Source organism: Anser anser (assembly GCF_964211835.1).
Source record: "Anser anser genome assembly, chromosome: Z".
NCBI lineage: Eukaryota > Metazoa > Chordata > Aves > Anseriformes > Anatidae > Anser > Anser anser.
In genome coordinates this window covers 69,408,691-69,421,027 of record NC_139723.1, presented here as the reverse complement: position 1 = coordinate 69,421,027, position 12,337 = coordinate 69,408,691, and the positions used below count along the sequence as shown (strand labels likewise).

The 12,337-nt window shown below is 39.7% G+C and overlaps 1 protein-coding gene across 2 annotated transcripts; it reads right to left on the bottom strand.

Annotated features, from left to right (window-relative positions):
- Nucleotides 1-264: 264 nt before the first annotated feature.
- Nucleotides 265-8,983, bottom strand: LOC310889930 (granzyme K-like). 2 transcript variants are annotated; one of them, XM_083818175.1, is made up of 5 exons: nucleotides 8,863-8,983; nucleotides 8,631-8,772; nucleotides 5,817-5,964; nucleotides 2,172-2,441; nucleotides 265-1,420 (listed from the first exon to the last, which is right to left on the bottom strand). In XM_083818175.1, the coding sequence occupies exons 1-5, from the start codon at nucleotides 8,921-8,923 to the stop codon at nucleotides 1,250-1,252; spliced, it is 792 nt and encodes a 263-aa protein (XP_083674301.1). In that variant the 5' UTR covers nucleotides 8,924-8,983; the 3' UTR covers nucleotides 265-1,249. The 2 variants fall into 2 exon arrangements, with proteins under 2 accessions (XP_083674301.1, XP_083674302.1); XM_083818176.1 differs by lacking the exon at nucleotides 2,172-2,441.
- Nucleotides 8,984-12,337: the final 3,354 nt, after the last annotated feature.

Genomic DNA, 12,337 nt, shown 5'->3' with positions numbered 1-12,337 from the left:
TTCCCAATTTCCATCTGTGTTCCAAGCCTGAGCCAATTCTCACTGACATCTTTTGACAACTTTCCATGACTTTCAGTGAAAACTGGATGAAACCCCCATAAAACTTATTGGCAGGTTTCATTACACTGTTACAGATCACCAACACAGCTTTGAAATATCCATTTACTCCTTTATCTGCAGAGCTTTTACAAGACAGCTTTCCCTTGCTCAGCTAAGTGATACAGCTGCTGATCAAAAAACCAAGACCACCACACTGAAGTGATGTAGTTATTTATTTGTGCCTCTGAAAGATCCCAGATTTTACAGCATTTAATACATATTAATACAATAACCAAAGAACCAGAGAAACCCTGCAGATTGTCACTTCCAAATGCTAGGCAAAAAAAGAGACCTTGAGAATATTTGGAAGGTGATGGGAGATCAGCAAGCTAACCACAGGCTTATTCAGAAACACAGCAGGTACTTCTGGTATTAGAAGTTTGCTGAAATCCACAGCAAAATCACCGTGGTTTATTTGTTTCTTTTCTTTTTTTTAATAGGTATTAGACAAGCACTGTATTTTTTTAGAGAAGTGTAGTTATGCTCATTACAATGAACAGTAATGCTTTTTTCAACAGGCTGTTCAGTGAAAGTATGGTATCATGAACCAAGGTCTGAGAAGAGATGATTTTGTTGATTTGATCATGAAAAAATGGAGGGAAAATAACCTAGAAGAAAAATATAAATCATTTTTTTTCACACTAACAATGTAAGATTAGCTGGAAAAATATTTATCAGCTTATTATTTTAGATCTGAAAATTAAATTAGTTAAATATTTAGTAACAGTTAAAGTATATAGTATTGAAAAAATGTCAAACTGACATGTTTGAACATTTAAAGTTTTTTTACTAGTTTTTCTCATCCAGTAGACATTTCCTTAACTATCAGTCTGAAATTGATTTTTTCTGTGAATACACATTCAAAAATATTGCCTTATCCCAGTCACAGTGGAAAAGATGAGTAGTACTTTCCAATCACACTAGAAAATAGGGTGAAGTCCAATACAAATTGTGTTGTCTAAGAGGCAGTTTCTTACTAAAGATTAGTAAACATTTTATCTGTGCAAAAGGGAATATTTTCAACTTTCTCATAAACCTGTGGTGGTGTTAGTAAAGGAGTAAAGCTAGGACCTACTTTGTAAAGTTGGCAGCGTAAGGCAGCATCTAGTTCTAAAGCACAGCACAGTATCTGTTAAATGTCTTGCCTGTCTTAAGGCACACTGTTATGGGAAACTACTTCTTTTATCCAGTCAATATATTTTTTAGTCAGTCGTGTGTAAACTCCAGGCAAGTGTCCTTTGTGTCCTTTTCTACATTTTTCTCCAAAAGAAACAATCCCACTGTAGTGACCATCACAGATGAGCGGCCCACCAGAGTCTCCCTAAAAGACAAAAAAAAAAAAAAAGAACTAAAAGAACTATCAATGTGTTTGCTTCTATCAAGAGGAACACACCATTTTGGAAATGTTGCTTCTGACCTATTCTAACCTATGAAATGCATCAGTTGGCATATGTCACTTCAGGGGAGTTGGGTGAGGTATGAGGAGTGTGGATGCTTGTAAAGCCTGACGGAGCCTTTGATGTAAATGTCGTAGACCAGCACAGTGCTATTATAATCTTATTTCAATTTCTTTCAGTTTGTCTTTTTTTATTGTTGTTATAAATTCCTTCACACTTCTGTAGCAACTGGCCTTTCTGTATTATCATAGAATCATAGAATTAGGCACAGAAGATGTCAAAAGCAAGATCTAAGCAGGAATTTTGAATGTACAGTTAAATTTATACTATTCAGATGGGGACATCTGGAAAGGATCAGATGATTCAGACTGAAAGTTCTTCTCTCCATCAGGTACACGTGGATCCTAAGGAGAACAGCTTGAAGAAATGCACCTTAATTCAACTGAGGTAATTCCCAGGCTCAAAGTCTTACATTCTAGATCTTGTTTTGTACAGTGACCTAAACTACCCAAAGTTTTAACACTGCTCTTTTCACAGCACTAAATGTGCTTATAAATGTGTTTAAAACCTCTATGAATCTGGTCAGCCTGTAAAGTGTCTAGTGCTGCTTTGTTCCTAGTGAAAAGGGAACCACTGTTAAAAGCACATCCCCTCATCTTTGTAACTGCTTCTTACCCGGCAAGCATCGCTCTTTCGAAACTTCTTTCTCCCTCCAGCACACAACATGTTGCTGGTTATTTTCACTTTTTTTTTAATATATTGTTTTGCACAGATTTTTCTATCAACAATTTTAAGATTTGTTTCCTGAAGACATTCTGATTGCTTTCCTGAAGACGTGACTCCCCATCCAGCCACCGTGCACTCTGTGCCACGTTTGATATCTTCATCACAGTCAGGCAGATTCAAAGGTTGCACATATTTATTCAGATTTGCCACACGATCCAGCTGGAGAAAAAAAATAAAACTGCTTTTTCATGCAGAGAGGAAGGAAAATATATATCACTAATTCAATGGGCTAAATAGTCTATTTTTACCAGCATTTTCTTTACTAATAAACCACTTTTCAGTATTTAGGAACTGATTCTGAACTTGCTTGCACTTCTGTAGATCCAGAAGTACTTTCCTTATGTCTGTATAGCAGTTCCATAATCCTGGCAGCATTAATGAGTTCACACCCAGATTTCACATTGATTACAGCAAGAAATTAAAAAACTATGTGGGTTTCGTTGTTGGATCTATGTCCTGTTCAAGAACCTAACTTGTCGCTGAACTGCTGCGTTGAAATCAGTCTAGTGTTTTGCTGACATGCAGACAATTGCAATGGACCAAATAACAAAGATGTAAAGAAAAGTTATAAACAATTAGACGTGACAGCAGAGACATAAGCTGGGAAAAAGTAGGTCTTGAAGTCTTTAGACTGCCAGGCTTTTCCTCTGAGAAATTCAAAAGCGCTTAAACGATTCAAACCTTATGTGTTTTGTTGGCCTTTATGTGACAGATTCATCCTTCAGCATAGGCCAATTTAAGTCTGTAAATGCAAACATAACAAAACACGAACACATATTCTCAACCCATTTGGTAAGGACTCGCAGCTACAGAACTAAGCTTATTTTCTGTTTTACACATGATCACTTCACCACGATTGTTTTCACAGGTGCTTACTTGTTTTGCTGAATGGTTGTCAGTTAAATAATTCTGGCTTTATACCTTTTTACAAAGGAGCTACAACAAATGAGATGTTTATCCCCCCCAAAAATTATGGATTGTTATGTCATATGCTGGTGGGAATTTCCAAAGATAGAAAGTTTATCTCAAGTCACTTAACACTCCACCACAGCAGAACTGTATTAATGGGAGATGAGCCCTGGTGCTAATGCTATCCCTGTTATTGTGTCAAATTAAAACCATGGATTTTATGCTATCTTTGTCATTCTGGAACAGAGCTGTAACTTTCTGCTCTAGAAATAATGTTTCCTAGAGATCCATTTTGGTATAGTGTTCATACTCATCAAATAACCTGGGGTTTCCGATAAGCTGGTGATGGACACAGGGGCAGCCAGCAAAATGAAACTGCCTGCCTTTGCACTGACGTAGATGAAGAATTGTTACTTGAGGGAAATTGAGGCAATTTTGAGGCAATTTTGAGGGAAATTGTGAATTGAGGGAAGGAGCTTCTTATACTTGGACAGCAATAAGTCACTGAGGACACAAATGTCTGTAAACGCTCCAGCTAGTTTCAGAAAGAGACGTTGCTATTTTCTTTCCTGTGTCATCGTCACACCAAACTGGTAATAACATTTAACTATGAGAAATCAGGTTCAAGTCATCAGATCTTTTTCCATATAATTCCACCAATTATTTCAGCAGTGTGGTAATACTCTTAATATAGTGCACTATATTAAGAACTGTAATATTCTTAATATCAGTTACTTTGAATATACATCTTGTCTTTCCCATTAAAATAATTCCTGATTAACACAGAACATAACATTAAAATATAGCCTGAATAGAAGTCCATATGTGGTTTCTTAGGCATTGTATAGAAGTCATGATGTTTCTAAATATAGCAAGATGATCACAGAATCATAGAATGGTTGAGGTTGGAAGGGACCTCTGAAGATCATAAAGTCCAAATAGCCTTCAAGCAGGATCACCTAGAGCACATTGCGTAGGAACAGCTTGTTTTGAGTATCTCCAGAGAAGGAGACTCCACAGCCTCTCTGGGCAACCTGTCCCAGTGCCCTGTCACCCCCACAGTAAAGAAGTGCCCCCTCATATTCAGCCAGAACCTCCTGTGCTTCAGTTTGTGCCCACTGCCTCTCCTCCTGTTGCTGGGCACACCTTAAAAGAGACTGGCTCCTCTTGACACTCTCCCTTCAGATATTTATACGCATTGATGAGATTACCCATTCAGTCCTCTTCTTCTCTTCCCAGGCTAAACATGCCCAGCTATCTCAGCCTCTCCTCAGGTGACAGATGCTCCTCACCGTCCTAGTTACCCTCTGCTGGACTCACTCCACTAGCTCCATGTCTCTCTTGTGCTGGGGAGCCCAGAACTGGACACAATACTCCAGGTGGGACCTCACCAGGGCTGAGTAGAGGGGGAGGATCACTTCCCTTGACCTGCTGGCAATGCTTCTGAATGCAGCCCAGAATACCGTTGGCCTTCTTGGCCACAAGGGCACAGTGCTGGCTCACGGTCAGCCTGCTGTCCACCGGGACTCCCAGGTCCCTCTCTGCAGAGCTGCTCTCCAGCAGGTCAGCCCCCAGCTGTACTGGTGCTTGGGGTTATTCCTCCCTAGGTGCAGGACCCTGCACTTGCCTTTGCTGAACTTCATGGAGTTCCTCTTGGCCCATCTCTATCCTGTCCAGGTCCCTCTGAATGGCAGCACAGCACTCAGGGGTATCAGCCACTCCTCCCACCTTTGTGTTATCAACAAATTTGCTGAAGGTGCACTCCGTTCCATCATCCAGGTCATTGATGAGTAAGTTGAACAAGCCTGGACCCAGTACTGACCCCTGGGGGACACCGCCAGCCTCCAAGTAGACTTTTCACTGTCCTACTTGGTGGCTTTGGACTGGCCCTGAAACTGATAGTACAGGAATCCAGTCCAGAACTATTTTGACCATCTACAGATTTTCTGCACAGACACTGGACCCCTTATTCAAAACACCCACAGCTGACTCCATGTGAATCTGAGTGCTGCATTAATGGGGTTCTGAGTGCAGGCAAACATGAGGCACGAGCTAGGATGAGCCAGGAGCAGGTACGCAGCAAATCCCTGTTCCACATGGGCATCCAGGACAATGGTGTCAGCTAACACCTTTCCATGCCTCATTCCACAGTATCCTGAGCCTTTTTTGCCATGTGACCACTCTGTGCTCCTAGAACTGAATTATTCTATGTCTTTATTATCTGTACTTATAATTTATGTGGACACCCAAAATAATAAAGAATATGTTTCATCCCCATTTTCACTCAGTCCAGCACAATTTATCCCCTTGGGATACGACTGTGGCCCAGACTCCATTGCATACATCACTTCAGTACTGCCTTTGATAACTGACAAAATAATGTGATTTGGGTTTTCAGAAGGGTTGCAGCAGTGAGTGCATAGAAGGGAGTTTTACAGCTGAATGGTCTTGAAATGTCATCGTTGCTCAGCCTGCCACTGATCCTGTAACCTTATCTAGATTAGTAGAACCAAAAGCAGAGTTTTCTGAGATGTTGTTAAAACGATATACTCTAATATCAAAGAACAGCCAAAATGATCATCAGCAATATTCATTTTGTAATAATAAAAAAATAATTAACAGTACCTTGAGGAGCATTATATCATTTATCATGGAAGACATGTTAAACTGGGGATGACGAAATAAATTCATGATCTTAAATTTCTGCTGTTCTTTTTCATGTATGGATGCTTGATGGGCTCCAAGAACAACTCTGAATTCTTCTTTGTTTGATCTAAAATTTAATGAAAGTACAGGAAGAGAAGGTCACTACTGGAACAGAGCAACACCTCTCAAGATAATCAAAAGCTGTGTAACACAAAATTAACAATTCCATTTTAAAACAACTTATTTAAAAATATGGAAAGATATTGTTCATTTTGATAGTTTGACATGAGCTTGTGTTTTCCTCTACAAAGTAGCATTTCTTTACCTTGAATATCATTTAGTAAAATAACTGCATGATAGCTGACCTTCAAAGGATTCCAGAGTTTGGAATTAATGTCACAAAAAAGCTTACTGACTTTTTAGGGAAAGTGTCTTGCACAAGGATTGCTGGTACTGATGACTTTCAATAATATTTTCATGTATGCCAGTGGATTTATGATCTAATCTTGCATAGGACTGAAACATGCCTGGCTAATAACACAGAGGTTGTCTTACTGGCATCAGAGTGATGTCAATACACACATCAACACTCAGTATTCATGCTGAACATTATGCATGGTGGTAAGTGTGAACATCTTCAATATTAGTAATACTTTTGTCCTCAACTTCACCAAATGCAGCTCAGCCCAAGAAGGAAGAAGAATGGGTGTTGCCTAGCTCAAGAAACCCCTGAAGTGAATATTACAAAGGAAGACTGACAAAACCCACAGAAAGTTATACATCCAGTTTCTGATGACAGATAGTAAAAGTCAAGCAACTCATAAATCTCCCTCTCTCCTAAGATCTCTGAGTGTCGTCAGAAACCCATTTATTCAAGTCCATCTTTCTTGCTTTTGCCCTTCTCAACTTAATGCAGCCCAGTAAGAAGACACTGCTAGAAGACACACTGCTGGTTTCCTATGCTTCATCTTCAGAATACAAACTCACTACACACAGGACAACTCATTCAAGCCAGAATGAAGACTTTATCAATCAAAAAAAAAAAAAGAGTTATTTTCTTCATTCTAGCTGCATGTCTCAAGGAAAGATACAATTTGTTTATTTGTATGTAAATTTTTGCTTGTGAAAATGGCTGCACTGACAATGGAGGAGCCTAAAAATTCTCTTTTTATCTACAGAGGTTGTACAGTGAAAAGTATATAAGAGTTGAAAAATTCCTTCCCTGTGACTCTTTCATGTATCATCCCCAATAGAAATGTAACTTGCTGCAGAGGTGTAACTACTGCTGGACTTGCAGAAAGCTCAAGCAATCTGCTGCTGTGCATACAGAGAAGCCTGAGAAAAAGTAAATTAATTAACTAATTAATTAAAATTAAAATTAAAGAAAAAAAATGCCACCTAATCCAGGTCTCCGACAGTTAGTTTGCAGGCCACACAGAAATTCATGCTGCTCTACTCCTTCTAATCTGTCTAAGCCAAAAATGTTTTCAGAAGTGGTTATGTGTACTAGATAGGAAAGCTTATGTGTGCTGCAAAAGCATCTCCTAAGAATAGTCTATAGACAACATATGAGTGACGTTTTTTTTGTGTGGTCATCATCATACAGCTCAGAAGGAGACCAGGCAGATGTTTCAGTTTGCTACAGTTAGGCAAACTCAAAGACAGCCCAATATAATGTCCTTGTCCGAAAACCAAATCAGTGAACAGAGCTGTCCTTTCCACAAGACCAGAGACAACTAGTGCTGTTTCCACTGAATAGCTCCTAAATCTGAATTTTTACAACCATAACTGACTGGATATCTCTGACCCATTGGCTGAAGAGTGAAAGCCTCCAGCTCCCATCAAAACATCCCTTAATTCCAAAGAGGAATGTTTGGATTTTATTTTGTAAATGCCCACAATATCATGTGCTAGGTGAGAGTATTTCTACCTTTACAAAAAAAAAAAAAAAAAAAAGAATGAAAGAAAGAAAAAGAAAAGAGCAACCAAACCTGACTCAGGTGAAGAAGTGAAGAACAGCGGAAGTTAAGTTTACTTTGAAAGAAGGAGCACTGTCCTCTATTTCAGACTCATTGGTGGACGAAGGCTGGCCAAGCTGCCCAAACTTGTGTTTGAGCAGGTCAAGTTTGCAGTTTTCTTGTAACTGGCTTACTTTAAGTTACTTAAAATATAGAAGAATAATTGGAAAGCTAAAATATGATTCAGGTAACATTTTAGCTAAAACAGGAGAATTTTCTTCCTAATGTGAACAGTAGATGTCCCTTACTTTGAGCCAGGTGTTCAAAATATGTGGCAGCCAGGGCGTATGCAGCCTGGGGAAGGGATGCTTGCACCCTCGTCTGAGTTGTCAAAAGGACACAGCTCCTTGTCATAGTCACAGCTCTGGCATTTGGTTTTTGTGCACCCAGACAGGGCATTTACAGTGAAGGGAACAGTGGTTACATCTAATTCGGCTTCATCTCAGGGTGTTCTGAGGCTTAGTCCCAGGCACAGGGGTAAGATATATACAGTTCGCAATATATCCCCTTCTCTAAGACACTGCTGTTTCTAATGAATAATGAATTGGGTCTGTTAACAGCACAGTCAGTGTCCTGCAGCACTGGCTAATCTGACTAGTGAAGAAAACAGTCCTCAATGCAGATCAGTAGTTATGAAACAACTTAAAGCAGAAAGAAAAGAGAGAGAATTGCAGCTTTACCAATCCTTCAGTATCCACCTTTCTTCACTTACAGGGTTGCACACCATGCCCCACCTCTGCGAAGTGTTGTGACTGCCGCAGAGTAAGATACTGACCTACAGTGCGCTGCTGTCAAAACCCATTGGTCACCCACCAGAGCTCCTCCACACACAGTTGAATTCTTTCTCTGGATGGCAGCCATGTAGGGCCGGGAATGGGGAGACACGGGGTGTCCTCCAATAATGTCACTGCAGCCATCTGAAATGCAAAAAAAGGGTAATTTATTACTCACGTGTTATCCAGACAAAGTGGGAATCTGGATATTTTTATCCTTAGAGGACCACTTACATCTCAGAGGTAGGATAACAGCAATTAGAGAGAGAAGAAGAGCTAACAGCTGGCTGGTCATGGCTGTTGCTTCTTACTCATGAGAGCATTGTAAATTACAATACTGTCTTTCTATTTAAATGTTCTCTACAGGATATGGTGGTTAGTAAGTTTTATAAAAAGTACTCTCTTGAAGTTTCTCTTTACTTCCTTAATAATGCATTGTGTTAACTGCAGCTCGGTTTCTTTAGGTTCTTTCTTAGGGTTTCTTTAAAACCTGTATATTCCTTGAATCCCCAGCACTCATCAGTTCACGTCTCACAGGAACTTCAGCAGACCTCCATGTGTCTGACACTAGAAAATAAATGACTAAGACAATTCCTGAGCATTATATGGGATGAATGCATAATAAAACTGTAGTATGACAGTTAATTCAACAACTCTTACAACTCTAAAGAAAGGCAAGTGAACAAATGAGAGAACAAACAAAGGGGCAACCTGAAAAGGGTTCACAGAAACTGAGAGGGAGAGCTCAGGGCATGTGGAGTACAGGGCTCGTTCCCAAGCTATGGGCAAAGCCGGCAGCAGCAGCAGCCATAATCCTCTGCAGAATTATACTGTCCAGGCAACATTTTCAGCTGAGAGGATAATGAGGATTCTTACCTTAAGTTTAGGAGAGCCACTGAGAACTGTCAGAAATCTGTTGGCTGATAGCTTAGGAACACCTCACACAAAAGACAAGCTACGCATATGAAGGGCACAGCAAATTGTTTTTTTCTTAGTAATAATTTCTAAGGGTGCAGGGTTCAGATACAGAAACCCCGAGAGCGTACAAGTGTCAAATGCAGACAAAATATCTAATCAGTGGTCACAAGAAAGAAGATAAAAAGACACATTGGTGGGAGAGGTTTTACAGTATTGCAAACCTCTGTGTCTGCACCCATGATTTGCACAGAGTGCTGGTAAACCATTACAAAAATAGCATGCCATCACATCAAGAACTTAAACAAAATAAAAAATAAAATAAAATAAAATAATCTATCATCTTAAGTACCCTAGAAAAGAATCAGAAAGCAATATGTCTAGTTCTCATTGCTCTTATTTTAATTCAAGAAAATAGCAACTCTGAAGATTGTTGAATGAAATTGATTATAAAAATGAGATGTTTATTTCTATGACACAGAATTGTACTGTAAAATTGGAAAACATGTATACAATGCAGCATTACATATTTTGTATTTCAGAAAAGTCTTCCAAAGTTTTTTTAAAAGAAAACACGACTTTCAGAATTAATCAGCTCATAAAAGGACTAGCACTAGTTACCCCAAAGCCATTCTCCATCCTCAAGCTAATCCTAGGATATATTCACACACCAGAGGTTACTGCTGCAAATCAGTGCTTTGGCCCAGAGGGTCCTAAAGTCATGATTAGGTTCAAGCTTTTTATGGCTTTACCCACTGGCTTAAGTGGCTGGCTTAAAAAACAGTGCAAAACCTACCGCTGCAGAGAGACTAAGTGGGCAGCAGCCCTATGTTCTTACCAGGCAGAAGGCCTGTGCTTCCACAGCATAATACCTAATGGTGTTTTATTTCTGTCAAGTACACACAGTTTTATAGGAGTAATGTTGATTCTCTACAAGGGTTTGAGGACTCTCTAAATTAACTGTGTTACTAATTTTTTTCTGTGATATCACACAGCAAATAGGCAAAAATAAGCCTAGATTTTTGCACATAGCTGAGGCAGATAAGACAACAGAAAAATATTATGACACTGGTATCAAAAAAGAAAGTGAAATAAGCATTCTGAGTAGAAAAGAGTGTTAAGAGCAAGAAATAATGTCAGGTTGAATAAAACTGAAATCAAAATGGGCAGAATGGTGAGAAAAGAGTATTAAGATCAGTAGGTAATGTATGGTTAAACAAGACTAAGACAAGAAAATGTTAGAAATGCAAGTCAGCACACCATAACAAACCTGTAATCCCATATCTTGACCACATTGAATATTCAGGCAGTTCAAACAATCATCCCATAAAAGTTAATATAAACAATTTAGCAAAAGGATCGTGGTCATCTTTGCTCACTTGTTCTGGGTACCTGCTGTTCTCAGGCAAACAAACACAGGATGCAAGTGGCAACCATTTTTTCCCAACCTCTTCCAGCTAACTTCTTAGCGACTCACTCTCTAGTTCAACTCTTTCCTCCATATGCAGGACCCCACCTTGCCAAGACCAAGTGCCAAATCAGGCATGATCACACCACTCATATAAGAATAGCAGTGGCCCACACTTTACCCTCTTGGAACAATTTGCAAAAATTAATCAGCTTGCAAGGGGAGCCAGTAGTACATGGTGGTTACATTGTGCAGTGCTTTGTGTTACAGGAACTGGTCAGCTAGAGTTTGGGTGCAGAATGAAGAAAGCCAGTGTTGGCCCCCCTACGCATGAGTGACAAGCTCAGGATACGTGCTCAGTGGGAAGATGGAACTGTTTAGAGCAACACTCGTGCTGACGTCCTTCAGAAACATGAAGGAGCATTGGAGAAAATTAAGATGCCCTCATTTTCTATCCACACGGAAATTATCCCAGATAAATACAGGAAGAGATTATTATTATTACTTTATTATTTATAAGAGTAGCTGGGTTTGAAGCAAAAAGGAAGTAAAATCTCCCATTTTCTAGGGAAGTACTTTAGCCACTGGGTCATTATGTAAAAGATGGGTAGTTATTGCATCTGTGCTTCAAGAAGAGCTTGCACACCATGCCCCACTCTCAGAGTCAGAGAAGACACCCCAGCTCTGCCTCGCTATGCTCCTGGTGGCGTGCCCACTCTGCACTGCTCAACTTGTGCAGCTGGAGGCTCTGAGAGGTATGGAGCTTAGATATAAATTGGGCTCCTACATTGGTCCCCTAAAGTTGTACTTGATGATCACCTTTAGCAGCACAGAAAGCAGCATGAATGAAAACTAAACACAGTTACCAGGGAAGCAAAACTATCAAAATGACTGTGCATGAACTAGGAGACAGAGGAGTATTCAACAGTCAGAATGCAGCTGAAAATGACCCATTGACCCATGCATAATGCCCATGGGAAGCTTCCTCAAAGGCAAAGGCTAGAAACAGCAGCTGGAGAGATTTGTTCTTTTGCTCAGGCAGTGGTTTCCACTGAGAGAGTGGCTATGCCTCGCGGGCACAGCAGGGGGAAAGAACAGGACATTTTGCTTACATGTTGCAGACTTCTTGAAGTCCAATTGCTTATGCAGCAGAAGAACTAATAAAAAATCTTGCCTATGTACTCAATGGAGAAAGAAGTTTTGCTCTGAGGTTTCCTCCCTTTACACACAGACTGAGAATATAATCTAAACTTGACCATAAATTAATTTATTGACACAGCCAAAGTAGTCCAGCTGACTTGTTGTTTACCGTAGGAAAAAAAAATGTCAATTTTTCAACCTCGTCTAAATGAATTACAAGCTGAAGAGGACATTGACAAAAGCATT

Bases quoted from the DNA above. Each gene is read 5' to 3' on its own strand.
- LOC310889930 (XM_083818175.1), bottom strand. From the start codon at position 8,923: ATGACCAGCCAGCTGTTAGCTCTTCTTCTCTCTCTAATTGCTGTTATC. The intron at 8,773-8,862 runs GTAAGTGGTCCT...TTTGCATTTCAG, and splicing joins TGTTATCCTACCTCTGAGAT to ATGGCTGCAGTGACATTATT. The intron at 1,421-2,171 runs GTAAGAAGCAGT...TTTGTCTTTTAG, and splicing joins GAAAGAGCGATGCTTGCCGG to GGAGACTCTGGTGGGCCGCT.